General features: G+C 39.1%; 1 protein-coding gene across 1 annotated transcript in view; it reads left to right on the top strand.

The window, feature by feature from the left end:
- Window positions 1-19,188, top strand: part of cdh23 (cadherin-related 23) — a 240,909-nt gene that overhangs the window by 16,398 nt on the left and 205,323 nt on the right. The window contains exons 3-4 of the mRNA XM_038281401.1: window positions 341-490; window positions 3,036-3,194. Of these exons, the coding sequence (XP_038137329.1) occupies window positions 341-490; window positions 3,036-3,194 (309 nt within the window). The remainder of the gene's footprint in view (window positions 1-340; window positions 491-3,035; window positions 3,195-19,188) is intronic.

The raw sequence follows: 19,188 nt of genomic DNA, 5'->3' as shown, positions 1-19,188 counted from the left end.
GAGAATATGTTGCCTGTCTAGAGATAGACTAGAACACTCTTAGTAAACACTGCACGCTAATTGAACAAGACATTGTCATCAACATCAACATATACGAGATTGATCCAATCTCGAAACATGATTTGTTCTAAAATGTCTGTTTATGGGATTATGTTCCCAAGGAAAGTAGAAAGTGGTACATCATGATCAGAGAATGAATTTGTTGTAGTTGACAGTTCAAGGATACTCACCACCAGAAAATACTAGAAATTATTTGACTTTGATGTCCAGAGTTCTTTTTTTTTTTTTTATCTGTTTTTCAATTTTGAAATGTCCTTCTTTTCTATCTTTTCTTCGGCAGGGGGTGAACAGTATGTTCCAGGTGTTTTTGACTGGAAACAATTCGGAATACTTTACCATCTCCCCCACAGCGGTTCAAGGGCGTGCTGACATCCGCGTGAGGGTTGCCTTGCCACTAGATTATGAACAGATTCGGAGCTACAGCTTTTCGGTGAGTTTTCCTTTTCATTTTGGGTGCTTTTAGTATGTCTAAGTAGACATACATAATTATACTTGTGTTAGTACAGATGAATTAGATGCACCATTGGGTAATACACCATATATTACAGTTTAAAAGGAAAATTTTAAAAATGTGATCCTTTTGAACCAAAGTTATTGTGAATGTCTTAGTTGAATTTACTTGGTGGTAGGTTTGGAGACAAAAGTTACTATATTTATTGAAAATGAAAGTATGTACCTTTTGGGGGCCATATTCAAAGAAAGAATAAAGTTGCAGCAATCTTTTGCATATTTATGAAACTTCACTGCAACCACTGGTACTTGGTAATTGTTTCACTCTCACCTGCTTGTATACCTAAAACCATGAGGAAATGTCATAACGACACAGTGGATGGTGTACTGCTGAGGATAAAGACCAGGGTATTATTAAATTTTGCAGCCTGGAACTGTTGGATGATATATCATCACCAAAAGTGTTGTTTTACAGTAGATGTTGATACCTATAAGTGTTCTGAGCTCCTTTTTCCTGCAATAAACATTACCATACAAGGCAGAGCATTGATGTGCACTAAGAGGAAACTAGACTCGGTTCTCTACAATGGGATCTGCCAATGTGTCCAAGAATTTCATCTCAATTCGTAATGACAGATAGGCTGTCAGTGAAACACAAGCTCATTAGAGTTTTTCTTGTTTTTTAAATCTGTTGAAGGTTTTCCTTCCCCCGATAATTACTGAACATTCTTTGGGGAGTGGCAGCCTAGTGGTAAGAGCGTTGCGCTTGGATTCCTGGGGTTCTGAGTTCAAGCCCCACTACCACGGACTGCCACTCTGAGCAAAGAGCCTTAAAGGAATAGTACACCCAAAACATGATTAGCCTTCATTTTCTACTCACCCCCATGCTGAACAACACTCTGGAGTACTTTTTTGATATCTCAAATGCATCTGGAGATCTGGGAGGCTTCTTGCTGTCTGCTGACATTCAAATAATGGAGGTCTATGGTGCCCGAGACACAAAGGTCCATAAAAGTCCACAAAAAACGTGTCAATATTCCTCCATACTGCTCGTCCAATGTATTCCAAGTGTCCTGAGTGGGTAGCATCCAGAATTTACTCGAAACGAAGTCATTTAGAATGTTTTTAGAGCATAAACAGTAGTGCATAGGATTTCCTGAAAGGGCGCACCTGCACGTTCATGACGCTACGGAAGCCGGCAGACCAAACCAGATGAAAGTGCGCATTCAGCGCCTGCTCTGCCGATAATGCAAGCGTAGAAGAAGAAATGTGCTGTTTACCTGAGCAAAGAAAGAAACAACGAAAGAAAAATGTCTGAGGACTTCAGTGTTGAGGAAGAGCATGAGTTCTTTGCCGAGCTGAATGTTATGCACCGTAATTTCGTACGTTTTTGACGTTTTTTTCATCGTATTTCGTCGTATTGTTACGTCTTGCCTCGAGACAAGATATTCTTGCGCATGCGCATCTTACGCACCATTCAATAACATAGAATTTAACATACAATTAACCCTAATCCTGACCCTAACCCTAAGATACAAAACAGCAAGCAACGTAGTTAGAGACATGAAGAAGTAATTATTGCACTGTTTTTCCCAGTTTTACGTCCGTCCGCGGATCTGCTTTTTTCGTCTGTCTGCCTGCGCATGCGCAGTGATCTGTTTTTTCGAGGAAAAACGTCAAAAACGTACAAAATACTGTGCATAACTTTTCTTACGATTTCATACGAACTGATAATGAGAATATGTTGAATAGACAGATAGAAGATAAACGAGTGCAGACTGAGGAACAGCTAAGATACTGAGAAGAACGCTTAAGCTCCCAGGCCTCTGGTAGAAGACCTTAGCCTGAGATGAAGAAGCGCTGCCCAGGAATTACGAGGAAGAGAGATTGAAAATAAGATGTCATCAAACGTTTTGTACTGAATACAGTAGTAGCCGTTCAAATTGTCCCCTCTTTCCTTGCTGGGCCCTTGGCTGGTACCTTGGATGGTCCCTTAGAATTCCTTTTTAAACATTAATATTTGTACTAAAATACCCTTTCTGTCGTGATTTGTGGACATTAAGATCTAAAGAGAAGCGTTAACTCCCGGTCAGACCCTGTAATTCATTGAAAGGGTGGCGTCAGAGTAAAAAAAAATGCAAGAGGGGGTCACTCCAGTGGCTGGAAGAAGTTGGAGGGGATTTTGCTAGGAGTTGGAGGGAAGTTGGCTACCATTCGGCTGGCCTTTGACTGGGAACGGCCATTTTGAATGGCTGTTACTGTATGTAAAACTATAAAAAGGCAACACTCTTGGCAATATAGTTTATGTTAACTTAGTTAACTACTCTATTATGCTGAGGCTATAAGCTATTCTCTCCATGTACTGCATTGAGCTAACTGTGAAGGGCAAGTGGTGAGATGGGATTAAGCCTTAATGTGTCTGAATGTCATGCCTTTTATTCAATATGTTACATAAGCGTGTCTTTCTTTTATTAAATAATTAAATCATCTAAACTTGTTCTTTACCCTCCCGTTTGTTCTACTAGCTGTATGCCAATGAGTCCATGTCAGATCATGTGGGGTTTGCTCGTGTTTTCATTGAACTGATCAATGAAAATGACAACCGGCCCATCTTCAGCAGACCTCTGTATAACATCAGCCTTCCTGAAAACACCGCTCCTGGTACATCACTGGTGCAGATCCTGGTGAGTAGAGTATAAATTTACAGTGTCTCCTTACCTCGGAATGTTCTAAATTAGTGATCAGCTGGGTTTCATTTACGGTTATACATAAAAAAAGAAAAAAAAATACTTTAACATAAAGAAGCGTCCAGCAGAAAGAGCATCTGCAAGGACTGACTGGGGTTTTAGCAGCCAGAGGCTTTAAAGTCATGAGTTTTCTACATGTTGTTTTATTAGGAGTGAAACTCCTTGGTTGTCCCTAAGTTGTAGTTTGGTCATCTTAACTTTTGCACATGTTGGATTGTTTGCTGCCGTTAAATCCAGGTTACCTCAGATGAGAGTACTGGTCTGGGTTATTTTAATGACATTCATTGCATTCGTTTCAGTACAATCCACTGGAGTATTTTCGGCCGTTTGCCTTTGCAGAGGATTGTTTTGGCAGGATAAAGGATTCTGATGATTATCCTGAAACTGCCGCTTATAGCTGGAAATTAAATCTTTCTGTTGTACATTTAAACCTGCTTGCTGGTAACGAAAATGAAGCCCATAAAAGCATTGTAGAAATAACACATTAAATTGGATTTCTATTACGTGATTGTCTTAACATCAGCTAATATTGCAGATGTTAATAAAAAAAATACATAGAGAACTGTCTTTTTTTCCCCCAAGGCTTTACTTTGTTGGTTTTCTTTCTACAAGGTAAACTGATCTTTAAAGTACTTCATTCTGTACTCAAGCTTTCAGTTTCTATTGGCAGTAGCAGCAGCAGCCATGTTTTAACTATATCGGGAAAGATCTCCAAGTGTTGCCCCATAACTCTGCATTATTATTCATTACCAGTCACTTCTGTGACAATTCACAATCCACTAGATACAAGTGCCAAAAAGCATGGTGTGAAAATCAATAGTGTTTATAGACTGGGTGCTCATGAAATGGAGATTGCATGGCCTAATACCCAATACGTCTTGCTGATGTTGGCCCCATGCCGGGGTGTGTGGCCTGCCTTTGAATCCTGATTGCTGGCGGCCAAGCGCAAGCAGACTGTAAACAGAATGGGATGAGACACTTTGTGTGAGATCTCTGCTCTGGCATCATCTCTGCGCTGCTTCTGTGGAGGAAAACAGCTCCTGAAAATGCAAGCTTTTCTGCAAATATCGTTAATGCTTCTGGTTTGATTACTGAAATACAGACACAAATCCAAGTTTTATTGCAGTTATGTTATACTGCAGATAAATATTTAACTTTTTCAGAGTCGTATAAGTACTGCCAGTTTAGTGTTTACTTATCCATAATTTAACGAGGGAATTAGAAAAAAATTCTGGTCTTTTTTAAGAAAGATGTGTCATCAAGGAGAAAATATAATTAATATAGAAACAGGGTGTTTTTTGTTTTGTTTTTTGTCAATGATGACTAATGTATTTTTTTTCACTTACCGTACATATGTATCATCATGAATTTAGTCTAAGCATAAAATTATACATCTTTAAATGTTTCAGTGCAATCCCAAATCCTCCTACATGCTTACTTCAAGTATTCACTGAAATGATTTGTGCTTTTAGTGCATAAAACTCAAAATAAAATCTGACAGATTTTATGTGGAACCATGGCTGCTCTGTAACTAAACTCACAGATTACAACATTGAGAAATCTACAGAATTCTTCTGGTTCTAAAATTGATAATAAAATGAAATAATAATTAATCATTTAAAAAGTCCTAGTTTCCTCTTAGTGCACAAAACAAATAATTAATTGAACTCGCATTGGAGATATTTACCTCTGCATGTAACCCATCCCCTTGGGGAGCAGTGGGCTGCCATTGTGTGGCGCCCTGTGAGTAATCAGGGGTTAAGGGTCTTGCCAAGGGATCCAGATTGGAGGCTGTGAGAATTGGACTAGGTACTTGACACATTCTCAGAGCTCAAGCACACTACTCTAACCCACACACTTTATACTTTATACACTTTTTTGTTTTAACAACATAGTGCTATATCCTCACAGTAGTTCACCAAATATTTTACAGGATTAAAGTTAAGTAAATAAAATAATTAGTATCTTAATAATTCCCATTAAATGTGTAGACATTTTTCATTGTTTTTATGTAAATTGATTATGTCTCCATGTAGTGAAGTTTATGATTCTCTACCATTTCTATATCACAAATAAAAGCTCATATTTTAATGGGAAATATAAAATTATTATTTCTATTATACTTTTCTTTTAAAGTTTGATCCAGAAAGACCAAATAAAATCCTTGTAGTTTTTTGTTGCAGGTAAACACCCAGCCTCTATAAAACAGTTTAAATTACCCAAAAAAAAAATGTCATCCATCCATGCTTTATTATAAAAAGCTAGACATGTTTTTTTTTGTTTTGTTTTTTTTTTTTGGGGGGGGGGGGCAATGTAGCTCTAGAAATAGATATCCCAGAGCTAGATGATAGCCCAGCAGAATTGCTTTCACAAGCACAACGGTATGACTTTTACCATAAGATTCAGCTCAGTACTTGTAGATTAAACTTTATAAAAAAAATTATTTAGGGAGTAAAATCGTATACAACGGACTCAGACAGGAAAGTGAGAAAGAAAGAGGGGATAATAACTAAGGGGACAGAGAAACAGAGACAGGAAAGAGTGCATGAAAACAAAAAATAGACAACAGAGAAAATATACATTAACTCCTAAAATTCTGATTCCACACCTGGATGAGATGAGAAGGAAAGAAAAAAGAGATCAAAAAAAGCTTTCAGAGCAACAGTTATCCCTTAGATATTTGTGTGTGTCAACGTCAAAACCTACGGTGATTCCAAAATATTACTCAGGGTGGTATATATCTGTAGCTGTATCGCTGAACACTTGGGACCAAACTACTCTGGTGTGTATGCATGGGAATGCTCATGTATTTACAAAGCTACTTCAGAAGGAAAATGTGTCTAATAGTAGGTGTGGCTGGCCCCAGACTCGCCCTACAGGGCCCTGAATAGAAAGAGAGGTAATACTGGCCCCGGATATCCAAACGTCCACTGGATCAATGGGACACAAGATAGGCAGACTTAGGAATGGCTGCACCCACCAGAGAAGGGCAGACTAGAGCACCTGAGGGCCCAAACCCCAAACCGCCCTATCCCCGAGGGCCCGACTGTAGTGGTCATAGTGCCGCCTCCACTGGAGGCCAGTAATGCCCAATATGGACCTGGGTAAGAGCTCAAGGGTCAGAGGGCAGGAGGCCTATGGGAAACCCAGCAGCCACCAGGAATGGGACAGTGCCCATCGAAGTACCCAATCCGAAAGAGTCTTTGGGCTAAGCTAATACGGTGGTTTAAGTCCTCTATGCCCCCATATGTGACTCACCTCTGATCCCAGATCCAGATGCTTCTTTAAGTTGCAGTTATTTCCTATTGGCTTTGTGGACTTTTTTATATTTTTACCCCAAACTAAATATTTAAAAACAGAAAGTATGTCAGTATTCAATTAGATTTTGGTTAGACAATCTGTGTTTATATTAAATATAAGTGGATTAAACTTCAACACAGAACATGCTCTCTCTAGGCAGCCCGATAGTGATTAAACCCACAGTCACTGGTCTTTTGAGGCCACCTGTTTGTTAATTCCGGTATAAAATTAACATTTACTTTATATTTGTAGCTTCAGGCTTAAATAATGTGTTTACATATTTCTGTTTACCTTGATTGGCAATAATTGATTAAGTTCCACAGCTGCAATCTACTAAAGGTCCAGTGTTTATTTGAAGGCTCAGGTCTGATTAAACAAACCAAAGCTGCTTCGTACATAAAGTGTGGGAACTATGAGGTATTTTTGCTCAGAATAATGTCCTTGTTATCTTGTTTGATTTAGCTGATCAGTGGGAATGGATCCCGTCTTATGACCCTTACACCAGCGGCGTAGGAAGCGGGGGGGACGGGGGGGACATGTCCCCCCCAATATAAAAGCCAGGTGGATATGTCCCCCCCAAAAATTGTACCGCAAAATATTAGATTTTGACAATTTTTTAACTATCGTGCTTTTATTTTGAAGGCGCAGCATAGCGTTACGTCACTGTACTCCCCCTCCCCTCTGTGAACTGTTCAGTGTTTGAGCACTCAGAGGGAAACAGCGATACAGAAAGCCAGAAACTTGTGAATGAGGTAAAATGGTCTGTCGGGAATGCTGCTATGAATATTGCTTATTTATAACGTCTTGTTGTCAGTTCACTTTCATATATAGAAACTGAATCTTTTTGGTTTAGTCATCTTAGTCTTGTAGGAAGAGGATTAGGGCCACTGAAAAAAGTTAACTGATTTTTTAATTTTTTTTAGTTTAACATGGGGGAAAAAGTCAGAATTCTGACTTTTCTTAGAATTCTGACTTTAATCTCAGAATTTTGACTTTTTTCTCAGATTTCTGACTTTAATCTCAGAATTCTGACTTTTTTCTCAGAAATCTGACAGATGATTAATGTTTCTAATCAATTTACAGTTTTTTTTGGTGGTGGTGGGGGGGGGGGGGGGGGGTACTATACAGATATATAAAAACAAGAAGGTCTAACTAAAAAATAACCAGAATATATGTTTAGAGTAAAGATTGACTACTTGTGTTTACACAAGCACACAATTTCAAATCTGCTGAGCTTGCTGTGCAAGAAAATGTAAAATATATGTATAAAGAAATATAACAGGAAGTACTGCTAAAACAAACTAAATGTTAAATAATGTAGATATTGGTTTAAAAAATTCTTCAGATTTGGAAATTTGGAAGGAATACATAATTCTGAAATTAATCAACAAATTTGGTTAAAAAAAATAAAAAATAAAAGTTGCACTTTTTTACTTGAGGAATTTGTTGAATAACTTCATAATTATGAGTTTAACTAGTTGGAGGTAATGCTACACTTCTCTGCTTCCTGTCCTGCTCATAAAAGGTAAACATTATAAACCACCATTAATTTTCTACACTATTTGGAAAACACAACACAAATGTAATATAACAAAAGTATGTTTAACAACAAACATGTTAGCATCAAGCCATAGCCATGTCTCTTTTAGAGACTAGATCTCTTGTTTAATGACCTTCTGCTCCTCCATTAAAGAGGGGACCCCTCGGGCACGTAAAAAGTTGCCTAATTTCGTCATTTTCCACCAATGTGTCACTGGCTCTCTCAAACAACTCACATCTTTGTCAGTGAAGTGCTCCACATCTCTGCCTTCATGGTGTCCATCTACATTAAGATCCACAATTCTGAGAAAAAAAGTCAGAATTCTGACTTTTTTCCCGTATTAAACTGAAATAAAATGTAAAAATCACTTAACTTTTTTTTTTCTCCAGTGGCCCTAATCCTCTTCCGTAGTCTTGGGCTGATCACTCATCCAATATTTAACTGCTAACTTTCTCTAGACGTTTGCCACGCTAGCCAAAATGTTTTTTTTTATATATCTCATTTCAGTACAATGCCACCACCAACTAAAAGGCTGAAACAGCAGTAGGACTTACTCAGATTTTTTTAAAAGAGAAACGTCAGTGTGAGTAACAGTCACCTAACACAACTTGTGTTGAAATTAGCCCGGTCTGGGCGTGCGTTTTACGAGGATTTTTTATTTTTTGCATGGTTTTGATTCGCCGAAATGGACAGATGTTATACCTGCCGCGCTCCTGATCGTTAGTTAACCACAGGGAGAATTAATTCTAATTCTTAGCAGCGGCGGCCGCATTGGTCGTGCAGTGGACTGCTGCACAACCACTAATTAACCAACTAATTAACTTCTGCATCTTTATTTCCTCAAATAAACTGCTGGCTCCTCTTTTTACACTATAAACAGATTAACACAACATTGACAACTCTGTAGTTTTCTCTGTTCTGTACTGCAAATTGGAATTAAAGGCGCCATTTCTAGCAAAGGTCTGGACAGACTGGCCACCTGTCTAGGGTGGACCCCGCAGCAGCACCTCCCGACCCCACTAAGGGACAGGGTGTACAGAAAATGGAAGGATGGATGGATTTCTACCAAAGGTTGATATGCGTTTTTGAACCAGATGCTTCAAAGCGCCCTGTCCATAATTCTTCAACACACTGTCAGCTCCCTCTGTCAGTCAACCTATATAAATTCATTTTTGACCATTATTGCAAGTTTGACAAAATAAAACATATCAAACTTTGCACTTGTGTGGCCTACTGAATTGTTTTGATTTTCTAGTGCGTATGCGGACACTAAATATGCCAAGGGCTGAAGCCCTTGAAAGACATCTCCCTTTGCTTAATAAAAGACTCCAGTCATTTTGTTTGGTGATATGCTCACATCTTATGAACAAATGCATTATGTTAATTTTAAATGCATTATTTTTGCAAACACATTTATAAAGGAATAAAGTAAAAGATTAAATAGCCTTTTTTTAAGAAGCGTACTTAAGATATGTTTCTGTTGAATATTTACGAATCTCAGATTTCCGACATGTGTCCCCCCCAATTGTAAACATATTCCTACGCCCTTGCTTACACCCAATCACATAATGAGAACTCCATTACTTACCAAAACTCTGAGCTACCAGGTGCAGCGGAGAATTGCAATAATGAATAACGGACATAAATTATAATTAGTGCAGTGAATGTTACCCTATAAATGTCTGTCTGAACTGGGCAGCGGGGAATCATCCTCCACTCTGTGATTTATAAGCTTGTAGAAATAGCATTCATCATTTTTTTTTTAAGCTCCACAAAAAGTGCAACTCCACAGAGTCTGTTCTGCGCTCAGCACCAGACGGATAAAAGATCTCAATCGAAATATGATGCTGTAACTGATATTGCTTGATAAACGTCATGGCAACTCTGAGAATGAATGTTGTCCTGGATAAACTGCGCCGCTCGGCGTTATGAATATTACAAACACATTTTCTTTATGGGAGTGCCTGTCGGGTATGTGGTGGTAGATGAAGTGTCATCCCAGCAGACATATGGACTCTATAATGAGGTGAATGGCTGCAATACCTGAAAACCATTAGCAATCTAATAGTGAAATAGAGAAAGAAAGAAGTGAGGCTATACTATTAATAAGAAATGAACGAAGGCAGATGCTCTGAAACCAGAGGAGAAAATATCTGTCATTCAGTGAAACAGGGCAGTGGTTTGATGTCTGAACACTCAAACAGAAGAAGGATGACAATTGGGAGGGAAAGTGACCCAAATAAAAGAGAAATTCACAGGTAAATATTTATAGTAGGAAGGGGTGGTTTTGGATCCAAGTTATAGAACAAACCACTCCATAGTTTGGTGTGTTTATTGGTATGTTATGCTTTAAACATCCACAGAGATTTAAGAGTGGACTCTGAATGAGCTCTAATAAGATGAGGGATTTTTTTATTACCTGAAAAGACTTTATTTGACAAATGTATTTAAACAATGAGGGATCATGCACATTTTCATTTACCATTAGTTAGCACAGGCAGCACTTTGAAAAAGTCGGACAGAGCATATAAAAGAAAAATCAATTTAAGTCAATTCAGTTTATTTCTATAGCACCAATTCACAAAATGTCATCTCAAGGCACTTTACAGTTCACCAGATCATCCAGTTAAATTGATTTAAAGTTTTCTATCTAAGGAAAACCAGTTGATTGCATCGACCCATTAACTGGAAGGCAATCTCTCACACGAAGCATGGAGCGACAGTGGAGAGGAAAAACTCCCTTTTAACAAGAAGGGCTCAGTGTGAGGCTGACTGGGGTTCAAGGAGACAGAAGCATAGATACAAAAGGAACTTGTCAACCAGTTCCACAGGCGGCCCCGTCAAGGAAACACACAGCCAGGCAGACGAGCTCTGAGCCACCTCCCATGTCAGAGGATAAAGAGAGCACATCCAGTTAGTCACAGTCAGAGAAACAGGACTAAAATGAAAAATAGGCAGAGCTCAGACATCTATAAACGAAGGCTTTGTCACACAACAGGATCTCAGTTGGACTTACTTGGCAGATCCACGGCTCCTTTCTTTTCCCTAAACACTCAGAGGTGAACTTGTGCTTTGAAGTCTAAAGACATAAACTGGTGGCTGGATATTTTCCTCAAGGTAATAAGAAAAATGTATGCTTGCAGCAGTTTTGAGAAGTAGGTCACATCATAAGAAGCAAAGCGAAAACAATCACACTACCACCACCTGTCATGATCTGGCCTGTTTCCTCCTCCTTAATTGGTTATTTCTCTCACCTGTCGTTTTCCCTCCCTGCCTCAATTATCATTTATTCCTCTCACCTGTTTCCTCTGGTTTATATTCAGTTCAGCCTGAGCATTCAGTGCCAGATCATTACTTGTCTTTCTGTTAGTCTGTCTGTTCAGTTTTATTTCATGGCTCATGTCCTGGATCCTAGCTGCCAGTGGAAAGAGGGTTTTAGTGTTTGTCTCATCTCCTGATCGTCCACTGTTCCTCCCCTGCTGAGTCCTCTGGGTTTTTGGCTCATTATGTGAGGAGGTTCAGTTTTTATCCAGTAAGCTTTGGCTCCAGGGAGGAGACCAGTTTAAAGTCCTGCATCAAGTTCTGGTTCCACGCCCCGTCTCGGCTACCCTCTTCCACTGAGCCTGCTCATCTGCACCTGATCCTGTCTGCTCCTGTGTGTGACCACCTGGTCATGCTTCTGGTCCCAGTCAGACTCTGAACCCTCCTGGGAGCCTGTGGATGCCTGGAAGTCTGATCCTGTTTCTGTTCCTGTCTGATCTGGATCCTGTCCCTGTCTGTTCCTGTCTGTTTATGGATCCCTGACCAGGATCGGCTTCCAGCATGTCTTCTGGAACTGCAGCACTTGGGACATTCTAGGACTGGACTGTTAAATCAGAGTTCTGTAATTGGGTTGTGTCCCGCTCCCCATCCTGCAGTATCCGCGAGCCACAGCTCCGCTTTAGTTTTTGTTTTGTTTATTTAATAAACGTTTTGAACTTTCCTACTGACTGTCTCTCCTTGAATACTGGGTCCATCTGTCCTCGCTTCATGACACCACAGTGTTTGGCTGCTGGTTTGATGTTCTTTTTCCTCGGGATGCTAGTTTAGTTTTCCACTAATGCAATGGGAGCCTCACCTTCCAAACAGTGTCATCAGTTGACCCAAAATATTTACCCCATAGTCTTAAAGGAATAGTACACCGAAAACATGATTAGCCTTCATTTTCTACTCACCCCCATGCTGAACAACACTCTGGAGTACTTTTTTGATATCTCAAATGCATCTGGAGATCTGGGAGGCTTCTTGCTGTCTGCTGACATTCAAATAACGGAGGTCTATGGCGCCCGAGGCAGAAAGGTCCATAAAAGTCCAAAATATAATTGTTTAAATATCTGATGTTTAATATGAGGCAACATCACCTTTTCAGATGATCCGGATCCCTGGTATGAAAAACAATATCCTACCATGAAGTAAGACATATATATAAACACTATATATAAACACTAAAGGCCTTATCTACTGAGATCTCAATCAAATTATCTGATTGCCTTGTGTAAATAAAAAAAAAAAAAAAAAAAACATACAACTTCTGGGAAGGCTACAAGGGATCAGCTTCAGGCTGATTTATACTCAAAAACCAGGTTGTCTGCGTGTGTCGCAGTTAAAGGAATAGTACACCCAAAACATGATTAGCCTTCATTTTCTACTCACCCCCATGCTGAACAACACTCTGGAGTACTTTTTGATATCTCAAATGCATCTGGAGATCTGGGAGGCTTCTTGCTGTCTGCTGACATTCAAATAATGGAGGTCTATGGCGCCCGAGGCAGAAAGGTCCATAAAAGTCCACAAAAAACGTGTCAATATTCCTCCATACTGCTCGTCCAATGTATTCCAAGTGTCCTGAGTGGGTAGCGTCCAGAATTTACTCGAAACAAAGTCATTTGGAATGTTTTTAGAGCATAAACAGTAGTGTATAGGATTTCCTAAAAGCGCGCGCCTGAACGTTCATGACGCTACGGAAACCGCGGCAGACCAAACCAGATGAAAGTGCGCATTCAGCGTCTGCTCTACCGATAATGCAAGCGTAGAAGAAGAAATGTGCTGTTTACCTGTGCAAAGAAAGAAACAACGAAAGAAAAATGTCTGAGGACTTCAGTGTTGAGGAAGAGCATGAGTTCTTTGCCGAGCTGAATGCGCACTTTCATCTGGTTTGGTCTGCCGCGGTTTCCGTAGACTCGTGAACGCGCTTTTAGGAAATCCTATACACTACTGTTTATGCTCTAAAAACATTCTAAATGACTTCGTTTCGAGTAAATTATGGACGCTACCCACTCAGGACACTTGGAATACATTGGACGAGCAGTATGGAGGAATATTGACACGTTTTTTGTGGACTTTTATGGACCTTTCTGCCTCGGGCACCATAGACCTCCATTATTTGAATGTCAGCAGACAGCAAGAAGCCTCCCAGATCTCCAGATGCATTTGAGATATCCAAAAAGTACTCCAGAGTGTTGTTCAGCATGGGGGTGAGTAGAAAATGAAGGCTAATCATGTTTTGGGTGTACTATTCCTTTAAGGATCTTTATGTTTTCCTGCTAACTTTGAAACAATTCTTTGGTTTCTGTTGTTAACAGTGGATTTTAGGGATTTTCCAAATAATTTTACTGTTTTCTTTCTATCTGAGGTTCTTTAAGTGTAATGTAGTTATGTCCTTAGCTCTTATGTTGTCTCCTGGATGAATAGTCTAAGCGGGTCCTTTGATAAGTCAACAACTAACCATCAGGTTATCACAGTCATTTTTAGTTGGGCTTTCCTGAACTTTAATTCCCTTTAGAGTCTAATTTCAAGCATTGGGGTTTCATTTAAACATTGAACAGTCTGACCTTGGGATTAATTTCCTAATACACCTGCTGCTAGGAAAATTGGTGCTTGTCTTAAATGCTTTTCCTGTGTGAATAATCTTGCTCCACTAAGCGTAATGGAGTTCAAATTGTTCTGAAGTGGCTTTAGAGCCCTTTACAGCATGGCCATTAGAGTGAAAGTAAACCAAGGTTCTAAGAAAAGGACAGTTTTAAAGTTGCAAATGTTTTTCTTCTTAAGGAGAATCTTAAAATCTTCTAACCAGAGAAACTATTTTCCTTGATGCATTGTTGATTTTTCCCATCCCTCTCATTTAGTTAGATAGGAAGTTTCAGATCAGATTTATTGCCGAGCAGGTTTGCACTTTCAAGGAATTTGACTTGGTGTTGATGGTGCAGACAAATTAGATATATATACAGAATACCTTTTTTTTATAGCTATATACAATATAAAACATACAATATACTGTATATAATATACATTATATAACTGTATATTATATATGTGGGGAGCTAGGTGCTGAACCCGGATTGCAGACAGCCAGGCGAAAGGAGCAAAGTTTATTTTTGGTTCACAGGCAGACAGGGAAGGAAGGCGTCTCTGGAAGAGGGAGTAGTCTGAGGTGGAGGGCAAGCTCTCTGCAGCAGCTGGAGAAGAGGGAGGAGGGTGGTGTGGCTTGGTAGCTGCAGACTGATTTGGAGCTGGATCCTAGGTAGACAGAGCACAGGTAAGATTAATATTTACAATTTCAAAAGCTGAAGTAATTACTTCCACAAGCAGTGTTGGGCACGTTACTTTGAAAAAGTAATTAGTTAAAGCTACTAGTTACTTCTCCCAAAAAGTAACTGAGTTAGTAACTGAGTTACTCCACAATAAAAGTAACTAGTAAGTAGTCAAAGTAACTATTGCGTTACTTTTGCGAGTGTATGAAATTAATAACTGGGGATGTCTAATTCTGAAATCCTGTGTTTGGGTTGTTATAGATACTGAAACATGTAGCTACATCCATCCATCCATCCATCCATCCATCCATCCATCCATCCATCCATCTATCCATATTTCTCCCTTTCTCCATATAGGCTAATGATCGTTCACGCTCTCCTTAGTTCCCCTGTGGCGCGAGCACAGGGCGGCTGTTATGCGCCTTTAGCGAGCATGCGCGTCTTCTGTCGCTTGCGCGGTGAATCGTGCCGCCTGCGCTGTGCGGAGACGCAGGGGAAACGGTATCTGATGTGGAAACGCAGCTCGACGTAACACCAGTATTTCCATCTGGAAAACTCTGTTTTGCTGCTGGAGTCCTCCTCACTCTCCATCCTCCCCTCTCTCATGACGCGGCAACGAGTCCTATCATGAAAAAAGGTTAATTGTGCGACCTGAGTAACGTGCAGTAACGGGGTGTCGGCAATTGTAACTGCGTTATAGTTACAGTAAGACTAATCATTTTGATTACTCGTTACTAAAAAAAGGTAGCGGCGTTAGTTACTTTCAACGCCGTTACTCCCATCACTGTCTATATCTAGTATGAATGAGAGGTCGTGTTTGGCAACGGAAGCACAAACCCTTATTTTTAACTCGCATAAACAGTCAGTTATTGACGCTGGTACATCAGCTGTTGCCATAGCACCCGGCAAACGTGTAGTGTGCATTGCTGCAGGAACAGCAGCTTGTTGACCAAGGTCTAATTCATGTTTGCGTAGCACCTTTTCTGTTCTTTCTATCGTCCTTCTCTCCAAACACAACATTTAATTTATTTATTTTTTTATTTTTAACATGTCTCTTTGTTGAATGGAGCCATAAACGGCGCAAGCTGACTTTCCGTGTAGAGCTTCAGCACGGTACCACAATCTATCCGGCGACTTGAGCAAGAAACGAGAGGTGTAAGTATACGCTTTCCTGAGACCCGCCCCATTCTTCTTCTAATTGGCGAATATTATTATTTACACAGCACTCCTGGCTGACAAAATTTCTTTTTTAAATTGATCGTCCATTTATTTTTGAGTGATTTTGTTTGTTTGTTTTACCCATGGGCACGAGCCTTGGCATGAGTCGCTATGAGCCGAAAATCCGGAATGGGGCCGGAATACTTTAATCCCAGTGGATTAAATGATGGAGGAGTAGAAGTGCACCATCATTGTTCTTGGCAGGTTGAATTTTTTTCAGCTGCTGCAGGAAGTCCATCCTCTGATGGGCTTTCTTGGTGAAGGAGTTGATGTTAAGCACTTTAGGTCCTATGTGAGAAACTTGGAAGTTTCTGCAGCCTCTTCCCGCATTATAAAAGGTCTTTACAGGAGTTTGGTGTGTGACTGGAATAATGAAACAAATTAATCTCTGTAGCTGCCACGACTGTGAAGATATTCTTGCCACTTTGTTGGAGCCATTGTTAAAAAGTGTTCAGCTCATATCTGCCGTGTCTGTTATCGGGGTGGTCTGGAGATAATAGAAACAGGCGGCTCAATCTTGTCACCAGAACGCGTTTGCTTTGAGCACCCCTACTGCTCGTTAATACTTTAGAGAAACTGAACAGCTATAAATGCACACTCCCTTTCACCACTACAGGAAGGAGTCAACAGTAAAAGAAGAGCAAAACATGCTAAATCAGTCAGCTATATGCTGCTGCTCTGTACTCAAGTGATGAGATTCAGTTAGTGTGAATGACAATGTGACCAGTGATCACTGGCGCCTACAGAAATGTTTCATAGGGGGGGCCAGATGGGGCCACTAACAATCTTGGGGTGGCCACTGAAACTAAAATCCATAATTTCAGGGTTTGAATCTACTATTGTGGTAAAACTGCCTGTAGAAATCATAACGACTTAAATAAACACCTATTCATATCTTGGTTTATTGTGTGATTTTTAATGTTATGTTGCTGTGGCAAGTGGAGTGGCCAGTGGAGTGGCCAGTGGGGTAGCCAGAGCATAACACAGGGTGGCCATTGCCACCCCCTGCTGGCACTACTGCCAGTGATGCTGTGAGTTCAGTTCGGTGTTATCGAGGAAAATGCCCCCATAACCCTTTTTTTACCATTTTGTCACACTGTACCTATTTAGAATAAGATTTGTGAAAATATGGAAGGGACACATCTCTGGTATGAAAATGGCACAATAGACCAAGTTTGTTTTAGAAGTCTCAACCAAAGGTTTTCAACATTACCACTTGTAGTTGTAATTGTGTCATTGTTTTGCTTTAGCCTTTTGTAAAGATACTGCTACATGGCTCTACATGTTATTTTGGATTTTGACCAATTAGATGAGCCCTTGAATGATATATTACTTATTGTAAAATTAAGCTGAAAAAAAAAACCTATACAAGGTAAGAAAAAAAATGTAAAAAAGCTAATTGGAAAGTTAAAAAGTAAATTTAAAAAATAATAAGCTAAGTCAAAAAGTAAAATATGTAAGTGCCTGTATCAGCATTGATAATCTAAGTTTATTTTGTAAAAAAAAAAAGTTTTTTTTTCAATCTGTGAGTGTTTTTATGAAATCTTATGGAAGCACTCATATTTTTCTTAATAGGGCAAGTGTCTGTTTTTTTGTTATTAGATTGACCTTGATTTTTGTTATCAAAATATGCATATTTTTAAATTTTACAAAAGTATTGAGTTCTTTCCTGAAATAACACTCTTGACTTGGAATGTAGATTTTCAAAGTATTTCAATGAGTGCACAATAAAGGGTTAAAAGAACCATTTTAAATAATCACATATCAATCAAAAATGTGCTATTTACAAGAATAAATAGACTCATGTTTGTTCGTTCATTGTACGTCGCTTTCACAGCTCACGATGTTTGTTCTCACACTGTGCGACCCGACGCTCTGATGCGATCTACCTGCTCCCACTATACGTCTACAGCGTGAGCAGGTAGAGTGAAGGTAAACCAGGTGCGACTCAGCTCCACAGTGAGATGGCGCTACTCTTACTTGTCTATGCGGAAGCAAAACCAGTAGAAGAGAAATATGAAGCTCACTGGAGAGAAACACGCTGCCTTGGCAATTTGTGCAAATTTTTTGTGCTAAAAGCCCTAAAAAGAAAAAGGTGACGACGTATTTGGACAAAGACATGGCTGCAAACATGGCTACTATGGTCTGTCAATTTTACAGAAACAATTCCATTTCACTTGCACCCTTGTTTGAGCATGCCCACCGAGCGATTTCCCCACAACGGCCGACTGAATTTCAAACATGACCTTACGATTCCTGATTGGAAGGTGGTCGTGAGAGTCTGTCCCCCTGTACACTACACGATGCACAACGCAGGATCAGGATAAAAGTCTGCCCGATCGATAAATTCTCGCACGATTAGGGAATTGGCCCAAAAAGGGCAAAAAGTCGTGGTGTATGCCCGGCTTTAAAGGAAAAGTCTGGTCACATTCTAAATACAAACTTCTGAAAGTACTTTAAGTATGAAATTATTACATACTTTTCAACAAATGATGATAAATAATAACCAGATACAGCACTGGGACTTGATCAACAGCCAATACCACACCGTGACGTCACAAATAGGTGGCAGTAGTTTACATTTAAATGAAAATTACTCTTAATTAAAAACACTTATTTATTGAACAGTATGTAATAATTTCATATTTAAAGTACTTTGAAAAGTTTGAATTCAGAATATGACCGGACTTTTCCTTTAAAGATTATTAGAGTATGGAATAGTACTCAATTTGGGATTTTCAGGAATACTATTCAAAATATATTCCGTATTGAACAGGAATACGGTGATACTTTACTGTAGTTCCGAGTCTTTTGTTTATCAAATAATAAAGTTCCTCTAAAGCCATATCAAGATTCCTTTATTTTGAACATTTTCTGGAAATTATTTTGTAGAAGTTCGTTTTTTTTGCTTTTTTCATGATTTGTATCTTAAAATAATCCCCAAAATCGTTGCATGTTAGTATGTTTAGAAAAAGGAAAGAAAAACAATTAATTGATTCACGCTAAGGTTTGTGACCGATAATTCTTATAACTTTTTTTGTAATAAAAATGTTGAATTTGTATTATTTCTATTTCTATAACCACACAACAAAAGGTATAATTTATGCACTGCAAAAACGATCTAGAAATAAGTTAACATTTCTTAAATTAAGTGTATTTACCCTTAATTTGAGTAGGTAAATAAGATGATTTGCCAATGAAATTAGTATCTTTACTCTTAAAATAAGATAATTAGATAATATGAACTTGAAATAAGACATTGCAATAGTTTTTTTCTTATTTTAAATGTAAATTGTCTTGTTCC

This window comes from Cyprinodon tularosa, unplaced genomic scaffold, assembly GCF_016077235.1.
Source record: "Cyprinodon tularosa strain WSP-4 unplaced genomic scaffold, ASM1607723v1 ctg170, whole genome shotgun sequence".
Classification (NCBI taxonomy): domain Eukaryota; kingdom Metazoa; phylum Chordata; class Actinopteri; order Cyprinodontiformes; family Cyprinodontidae; genus Cyprinodon; species Cyprinodon tularosa.
This window is presented reverse-complemented; position numbering and strand designations above follow the sequence as displayed.